Source organism: Apodemus sylvaticus, chromosome 10, assembly GCF_947179515.1.
Source record: "Apodemus sylvaticus chromosome 10, mApoSyl1.1, whole genome shotgun sequence".
Classification (NCBI taxonomy): Eukaryota; Metazoa; Chordata; class Mammalia; order Rodentia; family Muridae; genus Apodemus; species Apodemus sylvaticus.
In genome coordinates this window covers 27,705,707-27,729,261 of record NC_067481.1, presented here as the reverse complement: position 1 = coordinate 27,729,261, position 23,555 = coordinate 27,705,707, and the positions used below count along the sequence as shown (strand labels likewise).

Sequence of the window (23,555 nt, the reverse complement as noted above, 5' to 3'; positions counted from 1 at the left end):
AGATCTGACTCCTCCTTCTGGAGTGTCTGAAGGCAGCTACAATGTACTTACACAGAATAAATAAATAATTCTTTAAAAAGAAAATAAAATAAAAGGCTACTCATTGCCCCCCACCTTTTTGAGACCTTGCCTTTCCCCCCAAGTACCCTCAACTGAGTTGGAGCTTGTTATGTAGACCAGGCTGGCCTGCAATTTATAGAGACCTACCCACCTCTGCCTCCGTAGTGCTGGGATTAGACTGTGCTGCCATGCCTGCCTCATGCACTTAGTGGTTACAACTCATAACCATGATGGTGTGTGTTTTCTGTTTGGAGTCTGGTTCATCAGGGCAACAGCTTTCAACCTTCCTAACGCTGGGACCCTTTCATACAGTTCCTCATGTTGTGGTGATCCCAACTATAAAATTGTTTTTACCACTACTTCATAACTATAATTTTGCTACTCTTAGGAATCGTAATGTGGCAGGGCGGTGGTGGTGCACGCCTTTAATCCCAGCATTGGGAGGCAGAGGCAGGCGGATTTCTGAGTTCGAGGCCAGCCTGGTCTCCAGAGTGAGTTCCAGGACAGCCAGGGCTATATAGAGAAACCCTGTCTTGATAAAACCAAAAAAAATTAAAAAAAAAAAAAAAAGAGGAATTGTAATGTGAATGTCTGATATGCTACCCCCAAAGAGGTCTCGACACACAGTTGAGAACTGCTGATCTCTAGGGGATGAATAACAATTTAAAAAAATCAAATTTAACAGCCAGGTATCTAACTTAGTTGAGGCTCTGACTGTCGTGGGTTTGCACCATTGATGTCCGTGTCCCTTTCAGGCATCTTCATAGACAGGGGCCTCGCCTAGGGGAGGAAGCAGCATGCTTTGGCTTTGCCTCACTGTCCTTTCTCCTCCATCTCTTCTGCTAGATCACCAAGCTGAAGCAACAGCTGCAGAGGACAAAGCTGAGCCGCAGCGGGAAGGAGAAGGAGCGGAGCCCCCCTGTCCAAGGGGACCATGGCGTCCTGGGAGCAGTGAGGGTATGCTGTGTCCCCTGACCGCCAGCTCCCCTCTGTCTTCCTTCATGACAGTCTTCTGTGGTGTATAGAGTTCTCCCCGGCTGTCAGGAGAAGTTTTAGTCCAAAGTCGGGCTCCACTGAGTGGCCCTGGAAGGCCCTCACTGTTCCTAGTGTCTTTCTCCTCTGCCTCAATAAAGGCAGTGACACTAGCTGCATCTTCCATGTGTCTCACACACCAGCTCCTAGACAAATCCCCTCTGAATCGGCTTGTTGGCAATCTGTAGTTGGCAATATCCAACTTTATCTTTTTTTATTTTTTACAACTTGGAAAAAGGGTGAAGAAAAAAGCTTTGTAGACACAATCATTCCCTCTGGTCATAGCTGGTAACCCCTGCCTGCTGAGTGGGGACATCATCTGATGGCTTCATTTGCCTCTCCCTAGGCATCCCATCCCAGCCTCCCCCCAGGATCTCCTGTCCTGCGACTCAGCCCTTGTCTGCACAGAAGCCTAGAAGGGCTCAACCAGGAGCTGGAAGAGGTGTTTGTGAAGGAGCAGGGTGAAGAGGAGCTGCTGAGGGTGAGTGGTGGCTGCCCTGACGGTTCTGACTGGCTGCTCCCGCACGAGGACAGAAGGTAGTGCTACTCTTTGGGGACTCAGGCTGTAGCTCTGGAAGCAACAACATGTAAACACCACCTTCCAGAAGTACACAGATGGAGTTCATTTGTCTCAACTGAAGTTAAGCACAGGAGCAGCAGGGATAGGTGGGTGTCACTCGGGAAGGCTTTGTGGTAGGGACAGGCATCCCAACAAAAGTGGCTCAAGGAAGGAAGCGTATTCTGGCTCCCAGCTCCAGGGTGTGATCCTTCATGGTGGGCAGTCATGGTACCGAGGGTGAGGAGGAAGGTCACATGGCGTCTGTGGCTGTGAATCAGAAAGCAGTGAGTGCTTGGGCTCAGTTTGATTTTTCCTTTTTATTTATTCAGCCTGGGACCCCTGCCTGGGGATGGCGCCACGTCCATTTATGGTGGCTCTTAACCTAGTTCAGTTAACCACCTCAGTTAACCTAATTCAGGGAGTGCCTCACAAACATGCTCAGAGATTGTTTCTGCTGGGATTTTAATGTCCATAAAGTTAGATTAACTGTCACAAATGAGCACAGAGAGGGCCCTGCTAGGAGGAAACTGTCAGCTGACTGGCCACCCTTACCCTCACATGAGTGCCTTAGCTCGCACTACCTTCCTTCCAGTCACTTCTTCCTCCCTCTGTCTCTGTTACTGACAGGCACCCATCAGTCCTTCATGCACAGTTGCCCATGTAGCCTTCCTCCTGCCCTACTCCCAGGCACAATTACCAGCTACCTCCTTTGCCATCTCGGGCACATGATATTGACACCGTTCAGTTGGGGAATGGCAGTTGAGGTGTATGGACATAATTCTCATGGGCACAAGTCTCGGTTTGTTAACTAATGGCTAGTTTTTATTTGTTTGTTTATGTTTGTTTATTTGTTTTGAGACAGGGTATCACTATGTAGCTCTGGCTGTCCTGGAACTCCATATGTAGACTAGTTTGATCTTGGCAGGAAGGTCTCTGTGACTTCAAGAGCACAGAGATCAACTCACAGAGATCTGGGTGCTGGGATTAAAGGCATGTGCGGTGACCACAGCTGGCTGCTGGCTGATTTTTAAATGGATGTTATGTGTGATTCCTTATGCCCCTGAACACACGCATACAACTCGTTCATTGGGGATCCAAATACCATCAAATGTTTAAAAAGGAGGGTACAAGGTATTTAATGTATGATAACCATCTGCACATTTGTCCTGCAGTGGCTTATAGCATATAGCCCCTATTATGTCACCCTGTGTATCAGTCACCTTTGTGTATAAGATCCACATACACAGAGGGGCACTGATCACATCACACAAATGAACGTGATTGTAGACTGGATTAACAATCTCGAGGAAAAAGAACAAAAGTACTCTGGGAGAAACAGTTTCTCCTAGACTGCAGGTCGTCAGGAAATAAATGGCTTGAGGAAGTGACATTCTTCTGTCCTCTAGGCTAAGAGAAAAGGTGCAGGGAGACCCCTGAGGGTCACTGCAATGTCACAGGCCTGAGAAGGCTCTGGACTGAGTCTCTTCTCCTTCCTCATCAGATACTTGAGGTCCCTGATGGTCACCGTGCCCCAGCTCCTCCACAGAATAGCAGCTGTGACCATCCTCTCCTCCTGGAGCCAGGTGACCTGACCAGCTCTCCCTCCATGACACTGGCCTCCCCCCAGCCTCCTGGCCAGGCCAGCCGTGAGGATCACCAGGGTGCCACGGAGGAGCTGACATCCATCCACAGGAACAAAGGTAAGTCATGGAACCAGAGTACAAGAGCGCTCTGGGCTACAGCAGGGCTGTACTGACTTTGCTCCGAAGCATTCCAGGCCTAGCATTGTGAACCAGCCAGCATCTGTGTGAGTCGTCGTTCTGCACACTATACCTGTGATAATAATGGTCCTACAGCACTCTGACTCCAAGTTATAAAGTCTCTTATCCAAAACAGCAGCCTTTCCCATCTCTGTTATTTGGGTGAGGTTCAGGTTGCTGCCAAAGTAGAAAGCTGGCTCACCTCTGTTCAAGGGTCCCCTTGACTCATATCCAGCAAGACCTTGAAGGCAGTTACAAATTAGAAAGGAGAATGTAGGTCCTGCATGTTTGACCCAGACTGAGTACACACATTTCTGGTTCTCAATCCCTAGTTTCTCCCTTGCAGGCCTTGACTTTCCACTCAGAATAAGGCAAGAATCCTACTAACACCCTATGTTAGAAAAAACTGTTGCCCACAACACCTGACTCATTCATAGTAACCTCATGAGCTAGGCTAGTCAAGAGCACGATCTAACAGTATACACAGGAAATAAACAGAGCACAGGATGAGAAGGAATAAGTGTAAGAGAAACACAGATAAAGTCAATATTTACAGCCTAGGCAAAGTGCAGTCACAGGATGGAAAGTGAGAGAAATGTTATCCTCTGAGTAGGGCAGAGTCAAGGTTGCTTCTTGGAGTTAATAATACAGGAATCCTCTCTGCAAGGAGGGGCTAGCTTTCCAAAATACTAACGAAGCTATGGGGTTCCTCAAGCAGGGCATTGACCCTGGGGAAGGCAGGGGACATCAGGAATTTCCTTTATGTCAGAGATCCAGGCATTCTCTTGGCTCCTGGGTATACAGAATTAAAAGGAGTCTTCTCCATCAATTCAACAAGCTTTGTCCTCTTTGGTGGTGCTACTAGAATAGGACCCAGGGGCTCATCCTGCTTAACAAGTGCTTTCCAGCTGAGCTGCAACCCCATCTCCAAGAGTACAGCATGAAACACACCAGCCCAAAGAGCAGAGCCACTTGGCCCCTTTGGACAGAAGACTCGGGCTGAGGAGAGGAGAGGTTCCCCTGTCCCCACTGACTCGGCCCTGCTCTCTCTGTAGCTTCCTCCCCAGGCCGCCCAGCCTTCCTAGAAGATGGCAGTCCATCTCCAGTGCTTGCCTTTGCTGCTTCCCCTCGGCCCAATCACAGCTATGTCTTCAAACGGGAGCCCCCAGAAGGCTGTGAGAGAGTGCGTGTGTTTGAGGAGGCCACGTGAGTACATCCCATGGATGAGGCCTGGGAGGGAGGGAGAGACAGTATGGAAGGGAGCCCGTGTTGTCCCTCCCACTGGACAGGTCCTTCTTCAGTCGCCAATCTCTCCAGTCTAGAGGCTGTCAACATCAGACGATCGGTCTCACAGATTTTCCATGATCAAACTTGTTGACATTACCTACTCTGAGCACTTAAATCTTTGCTTATCATTGTCTCCATAGAAACCCGCTTTCTGCCCACATGCCAGCCACAAGCGCAGCAGGAGCTGCAAGGGAAGAGATCTGAAACCTAAGCCTTTTGTTCCTTCTATTTTTTTTTTTTAACCATCCCTGGGGAAAGTGTGAGGACTTGCAAGACCATAATCAGAGAGTGAGGAGGGTGAAGACAGACAGACAGACAGACAGACAGACAGATAGATAGAGAGATAGAGAGATAGAGAGATGCAGAGACAGAGATGCAGAGACAGAGAGACAGACAGAGACTGACATGAATGGGAGAGAGAATGAACACACCAGGATTTCTTTACCCACCCCCTGGCTGTTCAGTTCCAGTATTGTAAACTTCCAGAAAGAAATTTCTGAGTCTTTCAAGAAGGAACTTTGGAATATTCTCCAATCAACTGGACGGTTCCGAAGCCCAGCACTGATCTCCGTACCATCTGTGGGTTTGACTGTGCCCTTTGCAGGGGCCGCCCCAGTCCGTTGCAGGCTGCGCAGAGCTTGCTCTGTTTGCTCCTGCAGCTGCATATTCATTTGGGCAGATTCACACTGGAAGTTGTGGTTTTGATAGCAGCCAGGAAGTTTAGTCACGGTGTGGGAGTAAAGATTTGGCTAGGTCTGGGTTTGGGCATTGAGGGCACCATTTGTGTCTCAGCTGAGGAGAGGACAGCCCATGGGGTAGGCATTCTAGAAAACCCCTCTGTCAGCCTTCATTACTGTCCCACTGCTGCGTGGTCCTCGAGGCGTTGTAGAGGAGAGGTTTTGTCCCTCAGCTCATGCAGCCTGGCCTCTTCTAGCTTTCTTCCCTCCCCATAGGGCAGGTGGAGGTGAGGCTGTGACTGTCCTCATTCTGTCACAGACTCAGGAAGCTAGAGTAGCCTCCCAGTCATCTCTGTTAGCTCCCACTCTGTGTTAGACCTTTAAGGAAGGTGGTGTTGATCAGTTATTTCCTAATAACTCCTGGGCTTTCTTCATGTCAGCAACTTTCCTACTGGGAAGCTCCTTATTTGTATATATTCCTGTATTGAGGAATAGAACCCAGGGCCTTACACATTCACCCCTCCCCCAGCCTAAGAGACATTTTTAGTTGTCATAACTAGGGAGGAAGGGACACGATCCTCTGATATCTAGTTGGGACAGTCCAGGGATGCTGTTAAATGTCCTGGACTTGTTGGGAAGTGTTCTCTGCTGTGATACCTCCTACAGGGAGCCACTCCATCTTAGATGGGAATAGGGCTAAAGCTGAAAACCTTGCTTCAGGCAAAACCCACCACAGCAGCAATGAGACCCGAAGGGCCTCAAAAGTGGCAGGGCTTTCCAGGTTTTGTCCAGGTTACAGTCCTCTCTGAGCAGGGACTCAGCTCCCCGGCTCCCCGCCAAGGCAGTCGTCCATGTCTCACTGGCTGTTTTCCTTGTACTTATTATATGTCTGTGTCTCTCTCCATCCCTCAGGTCCCCAGGTCCTGACTTGGCCTTCTTGACTTCTTGTCCTGACAAGAACAAAGTTCATTTCAACCCGACTGGCTCTGCCTTCTGCCCTGTCAGCTTGATCAAGCCCCTCTTCCCCAGTATGGGCTTCATCTTCCGTAACTGCCCTTCCAGCCCTGGCTCTCCTCTTCCCCCTGCCAGCCCCAGGGCACCACCTCGGAAGGATCCAGAAGCTTCCAAGGCCCCCTCACTGCCATTTGAGCCATGGCAGCGCACCCCACCATCAGAAGAGTCTGTGCTTTTCCAGAGCTCCTTGGTAGTCTGAGTACCCGACCCTCCCACACTTCACGGTGGAGACGAGTGCCTTGGTGGCCAGCTCTCTGTTAGCTTCCCAGGCTGGGGGATGGCGGAGCCTCTCCCTCTCAGCCTTCGAGCACTTTGATTTATTGTGTCAAAGCCCCAGGTCCTTTGGTGGACATCACCCTCTCCGAAAGGGAGGAGACTTACCTCCTCCCCCAGCAGCTAGGCAGCTCAGAACTTACACTGCGTACCTGCGGTTCTCTTCACCTGCTAGAAGGTCGTGAATCTTCTAGCCCAGGGTGTGAGTCCAGATGACTTCTAAGAGGCTCTTGTCATGGAACAAGTTGGCTGTGGCTGAGAGAGGGGAGATGCCACAGGCTTCCTAACAGCTCCACTTCTAGAGACAGAGAAAGGCCGACCAGATGCCTCCCTCCTAGAGGAGCTGACCAGAGTGGTCCTCAGGGCCAGAACATTTGACCAATCAGCTGCTGGCAGGGGACCACGAGATTTCCCAAGTGGCATTTTCATCTCAATTTTACCCTGACTAAAGATTGTCTTAAGCAGCATCCCAGCCCAAAATGAATAGTGGGAAGAGGGATCTGGCATTCCTCCAGGGGCATGTAGCAGCCCCGCCCCGTGCCCTCCACCTGCCCCAGGGGGCGTAGAGCCCCATACCCTCTGCTCACCTTAGGGTTGGGTTGAATTAGAAAAATGCCTATTTTTCTTGTATCGATGTAGAAACTCTATTTTCTCCCAAAGACACTATTTTTGCAGCTATTTGAAGTTTGTATATTTTCTGTACTGCAGAGCTTACACAAAATTGAAGAATGTTAATGTTCAAGGTTTCTTATCTTGTGTTTAGAGGTTATTGTGGTTTTTTTGTTTGTTTGTTTTTTGCAGATCTTGATTTTAATAGACCAAATAAATAAATATTGCAGCAGTTTGGGTTTTCTGAATTCCTGGGATGGGAGGAGTGCAGTAGAATGGAAGGTATCGTATCCATCACTTTTAGCCTATCTTCAAGAGAAGGAACCTCCATTTAGCATACAGTGGTCTAGTAACTGTATGGATAGGCCTTGCTGGAGACTCCCCACAAAGCCACACTAACCGTAGACTCCTGAAGTCTTGTCTACAATGGAGAACATGGTATGTCCTGCAAGTGAACATGGAAATCACTAGGGAAGGGGCCCATCCTAATGAGAGTTCCCAAAGGCTCCTGAGGGACAGTGGGCTTGAGAGAGAGCATGAATACCACTGAAGGGAGACAGTCTGGCCTTCTTGACTTACTGTCCTGACAAGAACAAAGTCCACTTCAACCCGACTGGCTCTGCTTTCTGCCCTGTCAGCTTCATCAAGCCCCTGGTACTTGCCGGGAAGCGAGGCCAGGGAATGGCTTGCAGCTGGGACAGCATTAAGGCTGTAGCTACCATGTCTGTCTGTGTTCCAGTGAATACCCAAGGCAAGAGTGTGCAGCTCTGGAGGGGGACAAAGAAACCATCCTTGCCCTTTTATAGCCTCTCAGATAGAAGAGCTCTTAGACGTTTGAGGAAAGTGGGAATCGGTGTCCCAACATTCTGTTCATGGAATTTATAAAGCATTTCAGTAAAAGACATTTCCATTTTACTGGGTGGAATTCAATGGTACAATCATATCTGTCTCAAAAGAAAGACTTCAGGAAACCCCCAGTAGGCCAGGCTATCCCAAGTACTATCCATTGGTTTGATAATCACCAGCAAACCACATTAGAGGATTTAAGAGAATGTCATTGAAAATATGACAACTGTTGGGTGAGAGAAGAACCACTCTGTGAGTGAAGGAATGTCCAAAAAATTAAACAGCTTTTTCCAAAAAGACTATACCAAGTCAGGAAGTAAGGTTTGGCACTCTGACTGCTTCCTAGCTGGTGCTTTCTAACCAAAGCGCTCCCCTGATGGTTATCACCATGGATCTCACCTGGGGAAACTCAACCAGGTGGCACAGCAACAGCACACATCTTTAATTCCAGCACTTAGGAGGCAGAGGCAGGTGGGTCTCTGAGTTCAAGGCCAGCCTGCTCAGTGAGTTCTAGGACAGCCAGTGAAACCCTGTCTTGGAAAATAAAAAAATAAAAAAATAAATTTTATGAAAATAAGAAACACACGGAGAAACTCAACCCAGGTCAAGTGAATTGTTTGAGATCCCAGCTGGTAAATAAAAGGCAGAAAAGGAATCCAGTAATTCACCCAGTTACTATTTGGTTCCCTGCAAGTGTCTGCTGATTGACCAACAGCCAAGAAAGTAAATGTACAGTGTCTAGAGACAGACCCTATTTTCGCATAGTCCTCTTAGCCCTGAAAGATGTCTGGCTTGTCCCCAAAGCCTTAGTGAGTCAGGTCCCCAGGGATGGGTGTGGTGCTGCCTGCCTTTCCTTCCTTTGCCCGAGGCTGTGCCAAAGCAAGCCTGCTAGAATAGAAAAGCAACCCCAAGACCCACAACTGCCTGAAAATTGGGACTGTTATTAGGTAAGGGACTTAGTGACCTGGTGTTAGTCTTGCTTTTGCAATTCTAGCAAAGCAGGTGGAGACCCAACTGTTGAATCAGGGAGAAGTCTTTGAATGAGACCAATAATAGGAAGAGGTGTGTTGGGTGGGGGTTGTTTCACTGGAGAGTTGGAAGGTCCTGAAGAAAGAAAATTTACTCAAGTACTTGGAAGGGAGGTGGAGAGAAAAGGATTGTGAGTTCAACATTATTCTTCTACATAGCAGATTCGAGGACAGCCAGCCTGAGCTACATGAGATAAAGTTTTTTGTTGTTTTTAAAAGGCATTTCAATAAAATTGAATTTTTCACCTCGAAGAGGTAAGGAGATACAATTAGAGTTGAGAAAATATGATGACTAATAATACTCCAAACTTGCACAGCACACTTTACAGTTTATAAAACACTTTGGTAAACCTTAGCTCACTTAATCCTCAGATCATTCAGTGAGTGACAGGGTGGTTATTACTAATTACACTTCGTTTACAGAGTGAGAAACCTGTAGCCTGGAATTTAAGCAACATGTGCTGTGCTGCCCCTAAGTGATAAGAACCCTGGCCGGACAGTGGTCGCACATGCCTGTAATCCCAGCAGTCTGGGAGGCAGAGGCAGGCGGATTTTTGAGTTCGAGGCCAGCCTGGTCTACAGAGTGAGTTCCAAGACAGCCAGAGCTATACAGAGAAAACCTGTCTCGAAAAAGACAAATACAAAAAAAATTAAAAATAACCCTGATCTATCACGGAGCCTGCCCAGTGCATCCCTGCCAATGAAAACTTAGTGAAGTGCCCAAAAAAGAGGGCCTGTACTTGTCAGCCAGGTCTTGAACTGTACAGGGTAGACAGGGTTGGAGTCGCTAACACTGGGCAGCAGCTAGAGGGCGCTACGGCTCTATGAAGCGTCCTTGGCGTTAGGACCCAGCAGAGGCCTGATAGCTTACTGCAAAATAGACTTTGATTCTCTCTCCTGGCCTCACCGCCTCTTTCTCCGCCCATCTGTCTATTTTCGCTCCGAGTAGCCAATTGATAACATCCACATACTTATACGTCATCACTATACGCCGCGTAATCGCCTAGGCCTCCCCGCCGAGCTACGGGTTGTAGATGGCCTCGGCGTTGCCTGATCGGAAAATCTAAAGGATGAGACAATAATCTCGATATGGCTGGCTTTCCTGGACACCAGGAATGGAGCCAAGGTCTTAAATCCTGCCTTCTTCCCTAGAACGCTCCTGTCGGGGCGGGAGACATCTCCCTCTCGGAAGCTCTGAGCTGGCATATCTGGAGGTAGCTGCTCCGGCCTACGAGCCGGCGGTCGCACGCAGCTCCTATGAGGTCCCTGCCGCCGGCCGGCGATGTCCGCCTGGAGCTTTCGCCTTCGCCGCCGGTACCGCTACCTACTCTGAACGGATCTTCGGCCGACTCGTCCGTGCGTCTCATGGCCGCTAGCAGATCCCTGGTGCCTGATCGGCTGCGCCTGCCGCTCTGCTTTTTGGGTGTCTTTGTCTGCTATTTCTACTATGGGATCCTGCAGGAGAAGATGTGAGCAGACCCTTAAGGGGGCAGGGCTGCTAACATACCCCATCCAGGGCCGGGATCCTGTCCCCACCGTTCATTTTACGGTCTAGTCCTCCGGCTTCCTGTGTCTGGTACAGCTTTTTCTCTTCTCCGGTTCGGCCCTCTGACCTTTTTTTGCACCCTGCTATTATGCATTGCTAGCTGAGCATCCTTGTAATTCTAAAATTCCAGGGCGGGCCTCAGGAGTTTTGGAACGCAACTCTTTCTCTTCCTTTAGATATTTTTACTTTTGTTAATTCCAAGAGAGTTCCGTGACTTGAGCCAAGTCTTTTTTGTTTTTTTTAAAGCTCTGAGGTGTTTGCAGACCGTTAATCTTCTTGCTCTCGGTCTTGCTTTATTTTTTTTTACACTGGGGATACTTTTGTTCCGCTGTCTGACTTTCCTTGTTGCCCTATACCCGTGTCCTTGACGGATATTCTTCCCTTAGGCTATGGTATCAGTAGGCTGGTATCTAGTTTTTAGGGTTAAATCAAATCGACCCCTTTGGGTAGATAAGCTCAGTAAGCCTTACTAACTCTAACTTCATCCACGAAAGCATGATGCTTCCGGAGCACTCAATGACTCTGAACATACTTGATAACACCGAGTGACACTAATTTCTCTCCTCGATCTTTTATGTGTTTCATCTTAGCACAAGAGGAAAGTATGGAGAAGGACCCAAACAGGAGACGTTCACCTTCGCCTTAACTTTGGTTTTCATCCAGTGTGTGATCAATGCTATGTTTGCCAAGATCTGTGAGTACCTCATAGTAATTTGTTGGGCTCACTCTTTCTCCCATATTCTGGGCAGAGATGTGGATTCATCTTTAAAAATCAAAGTTTTCCCTACCTCCACACCCTTGAGTATTTAAACAGCTTCTTTGCAGTCTGTAAAACCAATGGCTGTGAAATGAGATTAAAATATTAGGCCTCTAAATTATACCAACTTTTGAGTTAGAAATGACTGGGTCTTCTATATTCCAAATCCCCATTGAAAATACTTAGAACATTTTCCCCTTTATCCCTTTAACTTTGCTTGGTGTGTCAGCTTCAAACACGTCTTTGTTCCTGTCAGCAGAGTTAAGCCATCCCTTTCTTGAACTCAATGAATCCCTACCTCCACTCTGCATGTGGTCGTGTTAGGTTTAAGGGGAACTGGGGCGATGAATAATTTTCAGAGATTTCCCAGCTTAAGAGGATAGAAATAGCAGTCTTACTTGACAGGCAAGTTCCTTTCCTATGACCTCAATCTTTTGCTTAGTGGTCCATCCTTGCCCCACCGGGTTTCTCTTGTATGTTTTGTTTGTTTTTGTTTTATTTTTTGTCTTCTCCCAGTGATCCAGTTTTTTGACACTGCCAGGGTGGATCGCACTCGGACCTGGCTCTATGCTGCCTGCTCTGTCTCCTATGTGGGTGCCATGGTCTCCAGCAACTCAGCCCTGCAGTTTGTCAACTACCCAACTCAGGTGAAACCTCAGGGTGAGATGAGAGTTGGCTCAGAAATTGTGTGGACAGGACTAAGGGGATCTTCCCTCATCTTCCCCTCAGGTCTGTGACTTAAATAAAAGGAAAGCATCCTAGAAGGCTAGGGATGGAGCTCAGTTGGTAGAGCTGGCTGAGCATGTGTGAAGACCTGGGTGCCATCCCCAGTACTGCATGAGCCAGGCATGGGTCACATGCCTGCAGTCCTTGCACTCAGGAGGTAGAGGCTAGAGGATCAGAATCAGAAGTTCAAAATCATGTTCAGTTGTAGTAGTGTATCAGGTTCAAAGCCAGCCTGGGCTACTTGAAACTATGTTCAAAATTTAAAAAAAAAAAAAAAAAAAAGGAAGAAAGAAAGGAAGAAACATTCAAAGTGGAGCATGCTGGAGAAAGAGAAAGAGTGTAGAGTTTAGGGTGCAGCTTTCTTTGGGTTTGACAATGATAGGGCTGCCTCCCGAGGCTGCGCAACGGGTTCAGGTCCAATGCTATCGCCTCTGAATGTAGCAGCTGACAGGCTTCTCACACCACAGATGCTCAGAAGTTATTTGCTCACTTTTATTTCAGGTCCTCGGTAAATCCTGCAAGCCAATCCCAGGTAAGCAGAGGCAGTGAACTCTGTCTTCTCTCTCCGAGTGGCTCTGGGTGTCATCATCCCATCGTAGGTCTCTCCACAGTGTCTTTCCTGTCAGCGGTGTTGCTTCCTGTGGTGTGCACAGGCCAGGTGGGAGGGAGAGGCTGACCTGGCCTACCTGTGTCCTCAGTTACTGTGGTGTCCCCCATGTTTACATTGTCACCACTCGCCCAGAATCCCATTCGGGCCACTGGCTTCTTCTTTTCTGCATCTGGTCGTCCCCTCCTCGTTCTCCACCCTCCCAGGTCCTTCCTGGACCTTTGACTTTTGTCCCCTTCCTTCCCCACCTGGCTACCACTCGGGCCCTGTTGCCCAGTCATCTTTATCTAGGTGCCACCCCTCCCGCCTCACCCTCCCTCTCAGACATTTCTCCCTTGGTCTTGACATGCCTCTCAGGAGGAGGGTGTTGGGGGTCACTGACACCAGTGGGACTTGAATGTCACTGTCATTCGTTTGTTTGTCTTTCTGTAGTTATGCTCCTTGGAGTGACCCTCTTAAAGAAGAAGTACCCACTGGCCAAGTACCTGTGTGTACTGCTCATCGTGGCCGGAGTGGCCCTCTTCATGTATAAGCCCAAGAAGGTGGTTGGGATAGAGGAGCACACCGTCGGCTTTGGAGAGCTCCTTCTGGTATGCAGGCCTGTTTCGAAGGCAGCCTTTTCTAGCAGATTCCAAGGACAGCCCCAGCAAGGCAGGCAGAAAGCCAAGGGAGGGTGTGTTGCCCCTTGACTCCTGTCGCCCATCTTTGCTGCAAGGTTCCTGGCTCTGCTATGGCCACAGCAAGAAGCCTGAAATATTTAGCCATAGCTCAGGATGCTCTGGGGTCTGTGCCTAGATCCTCGTGTGAGCTCAGAGACACCTAAGAGCTGAGGAGGAAAGAAGGGGGGGTGTGCACCCGGGTTTCCAGGCAACACAGAAGCCAGACTTGAATGAACGGGAGCTATCGGTTAATGCTAGGCCCTGCCCCAGGCGCTTCACATTGTCATTGATTAACTATTATAACAATCTCCTACATAGGCAGTGTTATCTCCAGTTTACAAGCAAAGAAACTGAGCAGAAACTAACTCACTTGACCTCTGTCACACACTTAAGTGGCAGTCAGGGTTCCAGGCCAGGCAGTTGGATCACAGAACCTAGACTCTGGAGCACAGTTCTCTTCCACCTCCCCGCCACGCCCTGCTTTGAGACAGGGTTTCTCCATATAGCCCTGACTATCCTGGAACTTGCTCTGTAGACCTGGCTGGCTTCAAATTTAGAGATCTGCCTGCCCCTGCTTCCCGAGTGCTGGGATTAAAGGCTTGCGGCACCACTGCCCGCCTAGATCACAGTCCTTACCGAGCCAGAAAGCTAGCCTGCAGGACGAAGCAGCCCTGGCCCAGCTCCCTGGTTCAGTCCCTTTGCACCAGCTTGTAGGCTTTGACGCTGAGAACCAGTGGGCTTCCTGCTCTGCCCAGATTGCGGCCCCATTGTGATTAGTCGGGTGCCTGCCAAGAGAAAGGCTGGCATGGTCTCTCTACCCCCTACCCCTGACTGTCGACAGCTCTGCCTTAAGGTAGCAACTTTTGTGTCCTGGGTTAGGGAGGCACCCTGCTGGCCAGCTCACTGCTGGCTGTTCTTTTTCCTTTCCCAGCTCTTGTCTCTGACCCTGGATGGACTGACAGGTGTTTCCCAGGACCATATGCGGGCTCATTACCAAACAGGTTCCAACCACATGATGTTGAACATCAACCTTTGGTCCACATTCTTACTCGGTGCTGGTAAGGAGCCATTCTGTTGTTCTGTGCGCAGATCACCAGAGGGCAGACTCGACTCATTCTGGTACCCCTGGCTTGGCTTCCGGTTGTTAACTTTGTGCAGGCCAAAGGCCTGACTTAATTCCAACGTGTCCTACTGTCCAACGCCTGAGAGACCTTCCTGGAAAGTTCTGGAAGTATGTCTCCTCTTCCTACTACTAACTCCATAGGGGTAGACATGTTCCAGATGTCGAGAAGGTACATTGTGAAACACGCAGAGGTGTCTAGCAACAGTCTTTCTTGTGAGGCAGATGAGACTTGAAGATAGTGCTTGTCGACTTACGAGTACACTGAACGGAGTTCACAGATGAAGGTCTTTGCTTTGGAGTCGGTGATTCCTAACTTTCTCAAGTCTGAGCACATATAGAAAGTATTTTTCTTGTAGCACACTGTGGTTAGTGGAGAAGACTTGGTGCTAGAGGTAACCATTCCAGGTGCTTCCTTGTGCCGCAGACCTCTGGGTCACTGTCTGCAACATCTAAGGATGCCAGCATTCGATCACTTTTTAAATTTCTGGTTTTGTTTTGTTTTTAAAGATTGATTTCTTTTATATACACTGTCTTCAGACACAACAGAAGAGGGCATCAGATCACATTATAGATGGTTGTGAGCCACCATGTAGTTGCTGGGAATTGAACTCAGGACCTCTGGAAGAATAGCCAGTTTAACCACTGAGCCATCTCTCCAGCCTGCTGGATTTGGTTTTTACTTTTGTTTTCTGAGGCATTTTCTCGCTCTAGTTCAGGCTAACCTAGAACTCATAATCCTTCCCGACTCAGCTTTCCAAACTTTGAGATTATAGACACAAGCCAAACGTATCCAATATCACTCACTTTGGCAGAAGAAAATCATTAACTTCGAAGCCTTTCTTGGAAAATCAGGTTGGTTTCTGTAACTAGATAAGAGTTTGAGAAAGATGCATACCAGACCAGAATCAACTCCATGTGGTTCCTCAGCCAGCCGCCCTCTTGGTATTTAAGCAGGCTGCATGCATTGTGGGTAAACATAAGACATGCTGGTCACCTCTTGATCTTTTTAGGGATCCTGTTTACTGGGGAGCTCTGGGAGTTCTTGAGCTTCGCCGAGAGGTACCCGACCATCATCTATAACATCCTGCTCTTCGGCCTGACCAGCGCCTTGGGTCAGGTGAGTTCCTTGGAGGAGGAGGAGGAGGAGGAGGAGGAGGAGGAGGAGGAGGAGGAGGAAGGACTGGAAGCAGAGAGCTCCCGGTCAGCCCTGGTGTCTGCTCTGACCCCAGCCGTGCTCGGCCTCACACACCTTCTGCGCTGACCCCAGGCCGTGCCCGGCCTCACATCTTCTCTTCCCAGAGCTTTATCTTCATGACAGTCGTGTACTTCGGGCCGCTGACCTGCTCCATCATCACCACAACACGGAAGTTCTTCACCATCTTGGCTTCTGTGATCCTCTTCGCCAACCCCATCAGCTCCATGCAGTGGGTGGGCACCGTGCTGGTTTTCCTGGGTGAGTTCTAGCCAGAGCAGGTACCTGCAGGGGCCATGGTGGGAAAGCGGCAGAGACGATCTCATTGTAGAGAAACTTGCCTAAAGGAGGAAAGGAAGCATTCTTAGTAATGCAGCCTTTCTCCTGTGTACTCCATCTTAGTGATGTCCTCTAATGACATGGGTGTCCAGGATCCTGAGTGGGACAAAGTCTGGCATTTACTCCCCTGCCAACCTGTGGTGTTAGATGAGAGCTGAAAGAAATTGCTGCAAGTTTGAGCGTCTGTCTGTCTGTGTTTATAGACAAGCTATAAACAGCTGGGGAATTTTGATTCTGACTTAGCTTTTGGTGTTACTGTGTGTGTTGCCAGTGTCTTGGTGACTTTTCATTTGTTGGCATTTTCTTGTCTTTGAGGAAGCTATATACAACTAGTCATCCAAAGTGTGTTGTGCCCAAAACTGGGCAAAGTGATGCATACCTTTAATCCCAGTACTTGGGAAGCAGAGGCAGAGAGGCAGACAGACAGGTCTCTGTTTACAGAGTGAGTTCCAGGAAAGCTAAATCTATGTAGTGAGAACCTGTCTCGAAACAAACAAAAGCAAAACAAAGTTTGTCGCATCTAAAGCCCCACCTTAGGGAAGCTAAGCTGTCGTCCTGAGCACTGGTAGGCTTCACGGCCTCCCGTGGAATTTACGAAGCTTTTCTCCCCTCCATAGGTCTCGGTCTTGATGCCAAGTTTGGGAAAGGAACAAAGAAGACCTCCCACTAGGAAGAGAGAGGCTTCCTCCACTCCAGAAAACTTAAATTATTATCTCCAGCAGTGACATCTTGGAAAAATGGACTCAGTCATGATAAGGGACTGGGTTCCAGTCTTTTTATATAAAAAATAATAATCAAAGGAAGCAAGATGGAAAATTCTAAACAAAGCACTTAGGGTTTAACAAGACGTGTTCCTGATGTCTGGTTTTGCACAGACCAGCACAAATAAAGAGAAGGAAGGCAAGCCAGAAGGGTGAGACCCTGCTGCTGCTCGCAGGGCTGTGCCGGGGCGGCCAGGGTAGGCTGGGCTGGGCTGGGCTGGGCTGGGCTGGGCTGGGCCGGGCCAGGCTGGGCTGGATGAGGCTCCCCTATGAAGTGCACAGAAGTGTCTGAGCAGGGGAGCTCTGGGAGTTGGCAGGATTGAGCAGGATTGAGCCAGCAGCCTGTTCCCTTGGGCGAGCTCTAATATGCTGAGACAGGTGGCTGGCCCTGAGAGCCAGAGGACGTAAAATCACTTCAAAGCACGGCAGCAGAGCACGGCGGCACATGAGTTGCCAAAAAAAAAAAAAAAAAAAAAAAAAAACGAAAGGTGTGTTCTCAAGGAACACCTTGAGGTTGAAATGGGCCCAGGGCCTCAGAACCTGCCGGCTTCTGTCTTGTCCCCCACTGCCACTCCTCAGCCAGAACTTAACCCAGAACCTGTGCATGAATCATGAACGTGTTTCCAAGGTCCCTGAACATGCTTTCCCTGACTGCCCCACCCTCTCCTCCTGTCCACCAGGCCCCCCTGGGGAGCCTGGACTCATTCCTCCTATTCCCCTACCCCCTTCGGCAGACGCATCTCAGTCCTCTGCCGTTCTAGCGTGCCAAGGTGTCACCATGCCAGCTTCTGCCTGTTGAAAAGGATGCTGGCGGAAGGCAGGGTGGCTGAGTCCTGGCTCAGAGCAGCTGTCAAGTGCTCTGGGTGGTGGTGGGGGGGAGGAGCACGGAGCAGAGCCTGCCCACTGCTGTCTTCAGAGCTGGATCGCAATCCTCCGAGGACCCAACTTTACACATGAAAGTGCATTGCCACCAGCTGCGCCTCTCCTTCCATCTGTTGCAGCAGCACCCCCACCCTTGGCTCTCCAGATGGGAGCCTGGCCTCCTTCCTGTGTGCTGCCTCGACGACACCCTCCACACTCCTAAGCCCTTCCCTTCTCAAGCCTCCTAGGGACTGGATATCACGAGGCTGCTTCTCTAAGCTCCCTCTTGAATTCCTTTTAGGGAGAGTTGCAAATCCTCTACCCCTCTCCCTGATTTTTCCCCCCATCATGCTGAAGGTCGTTGGCACCTCTGCTGCACTCAAGGTGCCTTCCTGGGTGTTCTCCTGTGGGTCAGATGGCGGTTAGATCCTGGTGGCAAGGCTAGGGCCCCACAGGTGGCCAGCATCTGTGTCTACTCTTCTAACAAGAAACATGAGTTTCCCGGCCTCTAAACTTGCCCTTCCCAGCACTTTCCCCATACCCTTAGCCGTCCTGAAAGTGTCCTGAGCTGGTCACCAAGATAAGACTGCTTTCAGCAGCTTGAGATGAGAAGGCTCGTGGGGTCAGCTTGTCCTACCAGCTGGGCGCTTGAGAGGCCAGTTCCTGGGAATCCCTGTCTACTCTGACACTTCGGGAGCCTCCTCCTGTGGGCGTGCAGGACTTCGGTGCTAGCTAAGGCTGGTGCTTGCCTCTCGGAGGCTCACGGTTTGATAGCAAGGCTGGAAAAAAGAAGCAAACCCACTCCATCTCAGTAACAGGAAGGTGTCCGGGCAAGGTGAGGCTTGACTGTTGTGTGGGAAGATGAAGGCCTGGGTGGATGAGAACTGGCTTTGCTGCCAGCAGGGAAAGAGCCTGTTGGCTGCCTCCAACTCCTGCCTGGTTTGCTGTGTCCAGGTAATTGCAGTGAGAGCATGTGGCAGGGCCGTGGTTTTCAGGTGGGGCGGCATTCTACTCAAAGATACCTAAAAGCTAAGCTGCCAGCTCCTTCAGCCTGATAGGCTCACCTGCTGGAGCATGGGAACCAGAAGGCCAGAGTTGGCAAAATCAGACCTATTGTCTCTTAACAGGCCCGATACTGAAATACCAGACAAGTTCAAACAGGCAATGTTGATCTGCTAACCCTGGGCAACCTGATGCCTCAGGTTTGGAAAGATCAAAGGACCTCCTCTGCAGTTAATTCTCAGCTATGTGCAGAAGGAGGAACCCAGCCTGCAGCCGTCCCTAAGCCCTGTGTTTTCACTGGGGCTGCGTGGTACTTAACTGTTTTAGTCACAGCATCAGGCCCCTTTCTCAGTTTAGATCTCTGTGCTGACAAACTGACTTTCCACTTTGGCCTACAGCAAGGGATGGTGACCCACGAGTGCTATTTGGGGTGTCATCTTAGGGATTGCTTTTCAAAGGATGTAGAGCCGGGCAGTGGTGGCTGTGCACGCCTTTAATCCCAGCACTCTGGGAAGCGGAAGCAGGCAGATTTCTGAGTTCGAGGCCAGCCTGGTCTACAGAGTGAGTTCCAGGACAGCCAGGGCTACACAGAAAAACCCTGTCTCGAAAAACCAAAATATATAGATAAATAAATGAATAAATAAATAAATTAAAGGCTGTAGAAGGGCAGGTGTCGAGTATTACTGTAGATCATGCCTAAGGAACAGATTTTGTACCCTCACTCCTCTGTGACACTTGCAAGGAGCATTAAACAAATGTCTGTGTTCTTTGGAGATGAGAGAACCTGCGAGCTGGAAGCTTAGGTGATCACTGCAGGTTCCTGGTGTGTCTTCCGGTGCTGCTTGTCTCCTGGACCTGGGCGCTCCAAAGGAAGGGTGTGGAGCCCCAGGAGGCCCGTGGCCGTCCATAGCTGCTTCCACTTGTCAGGGAACAGTTTGTATGTTTTACAAGCAGAACCGGTCATTTCCCCCAGATGCCCTGGCAGAGAAATTGCCCCCCGGGTCTCTGTGGGATCATTCAGTCCTTCCCATTGACGACAGAGCAGATGTCTTCAGGAACAGTGCGCGCACATGTTTATAACTCTCCTGCTTTGCCAGAGCTCTTTAGGCGGGGGCCATTTTATCCTTAAGACACTCCTGGGGAGAGCTTGGGCCAGAAGCAGCCTCCCACATCTGAAGTAGGAAGCCTGAAATTCCCCAAGCCTGAAATTCATCAGCTGAAGATTGAGCACAGCTCGGCTGAGGGATGGGGGCTGGAACACGGTCGGGGGAGAGGGTGCAGCAAAAACAGCCTGGTTTGTTTCCCTATATTAGGTTATGTTGGGTCAGGGACTGCTTTAACACTCAGCAAGCTGAGCTGGTGGATTGCAGCTGTGCAGATTTTTTGGCAATTTCTAGTATAACTTCCAAAAAGTTTGGGCACTGGCAACAAATACTATATAAAAAATATTTATGGTAATATATAATACTATATATAATATATAATACTATAATAGGATGTGTAGGATATATAATATATCATACCATAATTGGATGTGTGTGTGTGTGTGTGTGTATGTGTGTGTGTGTGTGTAATACACTGAAGTTTGTTTTGTTTTATTTTTTTGAGACAGGGTCTCATCCAGCCCAGGGTGGCTTAAAACTGAAAAGTCAATTATGTAGTTAGGGCTAAACCTAAACTCTTCCTGTTTAGGTGATGGAGAGATGGCTTAGGGGTTAAGGGTACTTTCTGCTCTTCTAGAAGATTGAGCTTGGGTTCCCAATACCCATGGTGGTGACTCAGAGCCACCTGTGACTCCAACTCTAGAGGATCCAACACCTCTGGCTTCTGAGGGCACCCACACTCACGCACACACCCCAACACAGACACATACATATAATTAAGAAACACACACCAACTTCTGTCTTTATCTCTCAAAGGCTATGATTACACGGTGTATAATATCATGCCCAATACCATTAGTTTAGAAAAGATTTCAGGGAAAGCCTATCCAATCCCTTCCAAAGAGAATATAATCATTCCACTATCTTGATGATAAATTCTATTTTCAGTTGTAGAAGATGTTGGACAAAATGTTGTTCTCTGTAGACAGGTCTGGTGGCATATGCCTCTAATTTCAGCTACTAGTGAGGCTACAGTGGGTTGAAAAAATCAAGGTTGTCCTGGGCGAGTTAATAAGAGCCTGGCTCAGATGGGAAAGGAGAGTGCAGGGGATGCCTGGGGAAGGAGAGGGCAGGGGATGCCTGAACCCTGGCATTTGGGAATTGGAGGCAGGAGGATCAAGACTCCAAGATCATCCTTGGTTCCACGCAGAGTTAAAGATTAGCCTGGGCTGCCTGAGACTCTCTCTCTCTCTTAAAATTTTTACGTAGCTCATGAGTGGTGCTGGGGATGTGGTTTCACTTGGTAGATTTCTCACCTGAACGTGCATGAAGCCCATGAGATTGCCAGCAGAGCATAAAACCAGACATGGCAGAACATGCCTGTGTCCCAGCATCCTGTGGGAGCCGAAGGTGGGAGGACCAGAAATTCAAGGTCATCTTAACCAAACAACAGATTTGAGGTCAACCTTGGCTACCTGAGATCCTGTCTCAAAGAACAAGAACAAAGGGGAGCAGGGTCTGGGGATATAGCTCAGAGGTAGAGCCTCAGGTTCAATCCCCAGTTTAAAAAAAAAAAAAAAAAAAGCACAGTCTCTGATTAGATATCGCAGGGCGTCTTACTAGGAGTGTTCATGAGGTGTAATTTCCAGTTTGAGCTAGTACAGTGGCTCACTCCTGGTAATCCTAGCTGCTGAGGGGGCAGAGGTAAGTTCAAGGCCAGCCTAGGCAACTTCCCAAGACCCTGTCTCAGCAAAAATTAGAAAAGTCTGGGAGTGGACTGCAGTGACAGAGCACTTACCTAGCATAAGTGAGGCACTTGGTTCAAGTCATAAAGCTGGAAAACCAAAATCCCTAGCAATTCGGAGGCCATGTACCGCAGTGCACCCAATCCAGCAGAGGCTCAAGGTCAAGTGTGTTGAAAAAAACTCGACCTGAGATGAAAGAGTCCATAATTCAGAGCAATCCGGGGAGCCCTAGATCACCTCCCCCCCTCAGCGCGCCCTCAGCCCCTCTATGTGGCCAGTTGGGGGGTAGGCTGTGGAGGATACAGGGGCTTTGCAAGAAGGGCTGCAAGGAATCTCCGGTGGTTCTTCCTGAGACCTCTCTACAATATGTTTGGACTGCCTTTAGTCGCAGAGCTCCCCTGTGTCATCCAGAATATTCTGGAGAGAAGCCACTGCCTTGTTTAAGCCGTCTGACAGGCAGGATCCTCAGACCTACAGCCAGCGAGCTTGGCATGAGCCAAACAGTCTGCCACTGGCAGCGAGGGTGGAAAGGAGACTTGGAACCTTGAGTGGTTCAGTCGGTGCAAAGGGCCACCAGGAGCCTCAGAGGCAGGAGAAGCCGATAGCGGTTCAGTTGGCAGCTCCCGCCCACAGAGACACAAGCTCTCAAGTGCGGGTCCCTGCTTCTGCTGCCCCTGAAGCTCGTCGTCGTTTTTGTCCAAATGGGCAGACTCCCTGTGGTTTCTGGGAAAGGTAAAAGGGGAATGCTTCAAGCCATACGCCAATGCAAAGGACACGTGTGCTTCGGCCCAGTTTTGGTTGCAGCATCTGCACGTTCAGAGCTAGCAAAGGTGCCATGTTTTAACTTACATCTGACTAGATGTCTTTCTTTCTACTTGGGATCCTATAATTGCCACAGGCCTGCATATATTCTGTATATGAAGGCTGGGAACTCGCTGGGGGTGGGGAGGAGAGAGAGAGACAGAGAGACAGAGAGAGAGCAAGTTATAGGAAAGGGTTCATACTCCCTTCATGTTTGCTAAGAGCTCTATACACAAAATCCATCATAATCATGGGACTCTGTTAATTCAAAGGGACGTCCTAGCCAGGTACATTGGTGCATGCCTTTAATCCCAGCCCCTGGGTGGCAGAAGCAGGCAGATCTCTTTGAGTTCGAAGCCAGCCCAGGCTATATAGACTTTGTCTCAACACACACACACACACACACACACACACACACACACACACACACACACACACACATATACACAGTGATTTCCTAAGCTAGGCAGCACTGTGGAATATAATTGTTTTCAGTGGTTGAATAGATGGGCAATGAGGTTGAGGGCCTGGATACCAACTACAGCAGCCCATCCGGTTGAATTCCCATTTTCCTCCTGGACCCTCCATATACTCTCCAGGGCTGCCAGGTTTAATGAATAAAAATACAGGCTACTTATCTCACGTTGAGTCTCAGGTAAACAACATATTTTTGGTATATGTCTCTGTATTCCAATTTAGCAAGCATTCTATATTTTATCTGGCATTAGTCATTATCCAAAATGTTCTCATGGGCTTCTCTCTTCCCAAGGAGTCGCTCTCATTTTCATTCAAATCGCAGTTCTGTGCTCAAGGTACGTTTTGTTCAGGGCCAGATATGTTATTTCCCTGGTGGCCCAGGGAAGTGCAGTACCAGACTTCATCAGCAGGGGGCACCACTCTCCTAGATGAGATTCCCCAGCCGAGTTGCTGGGGGCTTCAGGAAGGAAAACGTGGGGACACCGAATAGAAGGTTCTATTTGTTGTTCTATTCGCCCCCACCCCCAGCCCCCTGGATCTCATGTCTCACCCCAATACCCTGCCAGAGCTATTTCTGTGGATCAAGAACCTGATCCCGTCACTTGGCTCCGAAATCACTTCCAAGGTTCCACAATTACCTTTTCGACGCAGCTTAAAAAGCCCTTCAGGATCCCACTGGCGTCTATTTTGCCTCCGTCAACTCCCTCTACT

The 23,555-nt window shown here is 49.2% G+C and overlaps 2 protein-coding genes across 7 annotated transcripts in view; both read left to right on the top strand.

Annotated features, from left to right (window-relative positions):
- Fam117a (family with sequence similarity 117 member A) overlaps positions 1-7,503 on the top strand; it is a 44,634-nt gene extending 37,131 nt beyond the window's left edge. For all 4 annotated transcript variants that reach the window (XM_052197111.1, XM_052197115.1, XM_052197113.1 and 1 more), the window contains 5 exons: positions 907-1,017; positions 1,439-1,573; positions 3,153-3,351; positions 4,467-4,617; positions 6,288-7,503. In XM_052197111.1, the coding sequence (XP_052053071.1) occupies positions 907-1,017; positions 1,439-1,573; positions 3,153-3,351; positions 4,467-4,617; positions 6,288-6,588 (897 nt within the window). In that variant the 3' untranslated portion in view covers positions 6,589-7,503. The remainder of the gene's footprint in view (positions 1-906; positions 1,018-1,438; positions 1,574-3,152; positions 3,352-4,466; positions 4,618-6,287) is intronic.
- A 2,688-nt stretch (positions 7,504-10,191) lies between these two features.
- Positions 10,192-17,005, top strand: Slc35b1 (solute carrier family 35 member B1). 3 transcript variants are annotated; one of them, XM_052196417.1, is made up of 9 exons: positions 10,192-10,614; positions 11,282-11,385; positions 11,965-12,095; positions 12,676-12,706; positions 13,214-13,371; positions 14,372-14,498; positions 15,574-15,680; positions 15,863-16,016; positions 16,712-17,005. In XM_052196417.1, the coding sequence occupies exons 1-9, from the start codon at positions 10,403-10,405 to the stop codon at positions 16,762-16,764; spliced, it is 1,077 nt and encodes a 358-aa protein (XP_052052377.1). In that variant the 5' UTR covers positions 10,192-10,402; the 3' UTR covers positions 16,765-17,005. The 3 variants fall into 3 exon arrangements, with proteins under 3 accessions (XP_052052377.1, XP_052052378.1, XP_052052379.1); XM_052196418.1 differs by having other exon boundaries at positions 10,197-10,501; positions 11,990-12,095; XM_052196419.1 differs by lacking the exon at positions 10,192-10,614 and adding an exon at positions 10,703-10,721.
- Positions 17,006-23,555: the final 6,550 nt, after the last annotated feature.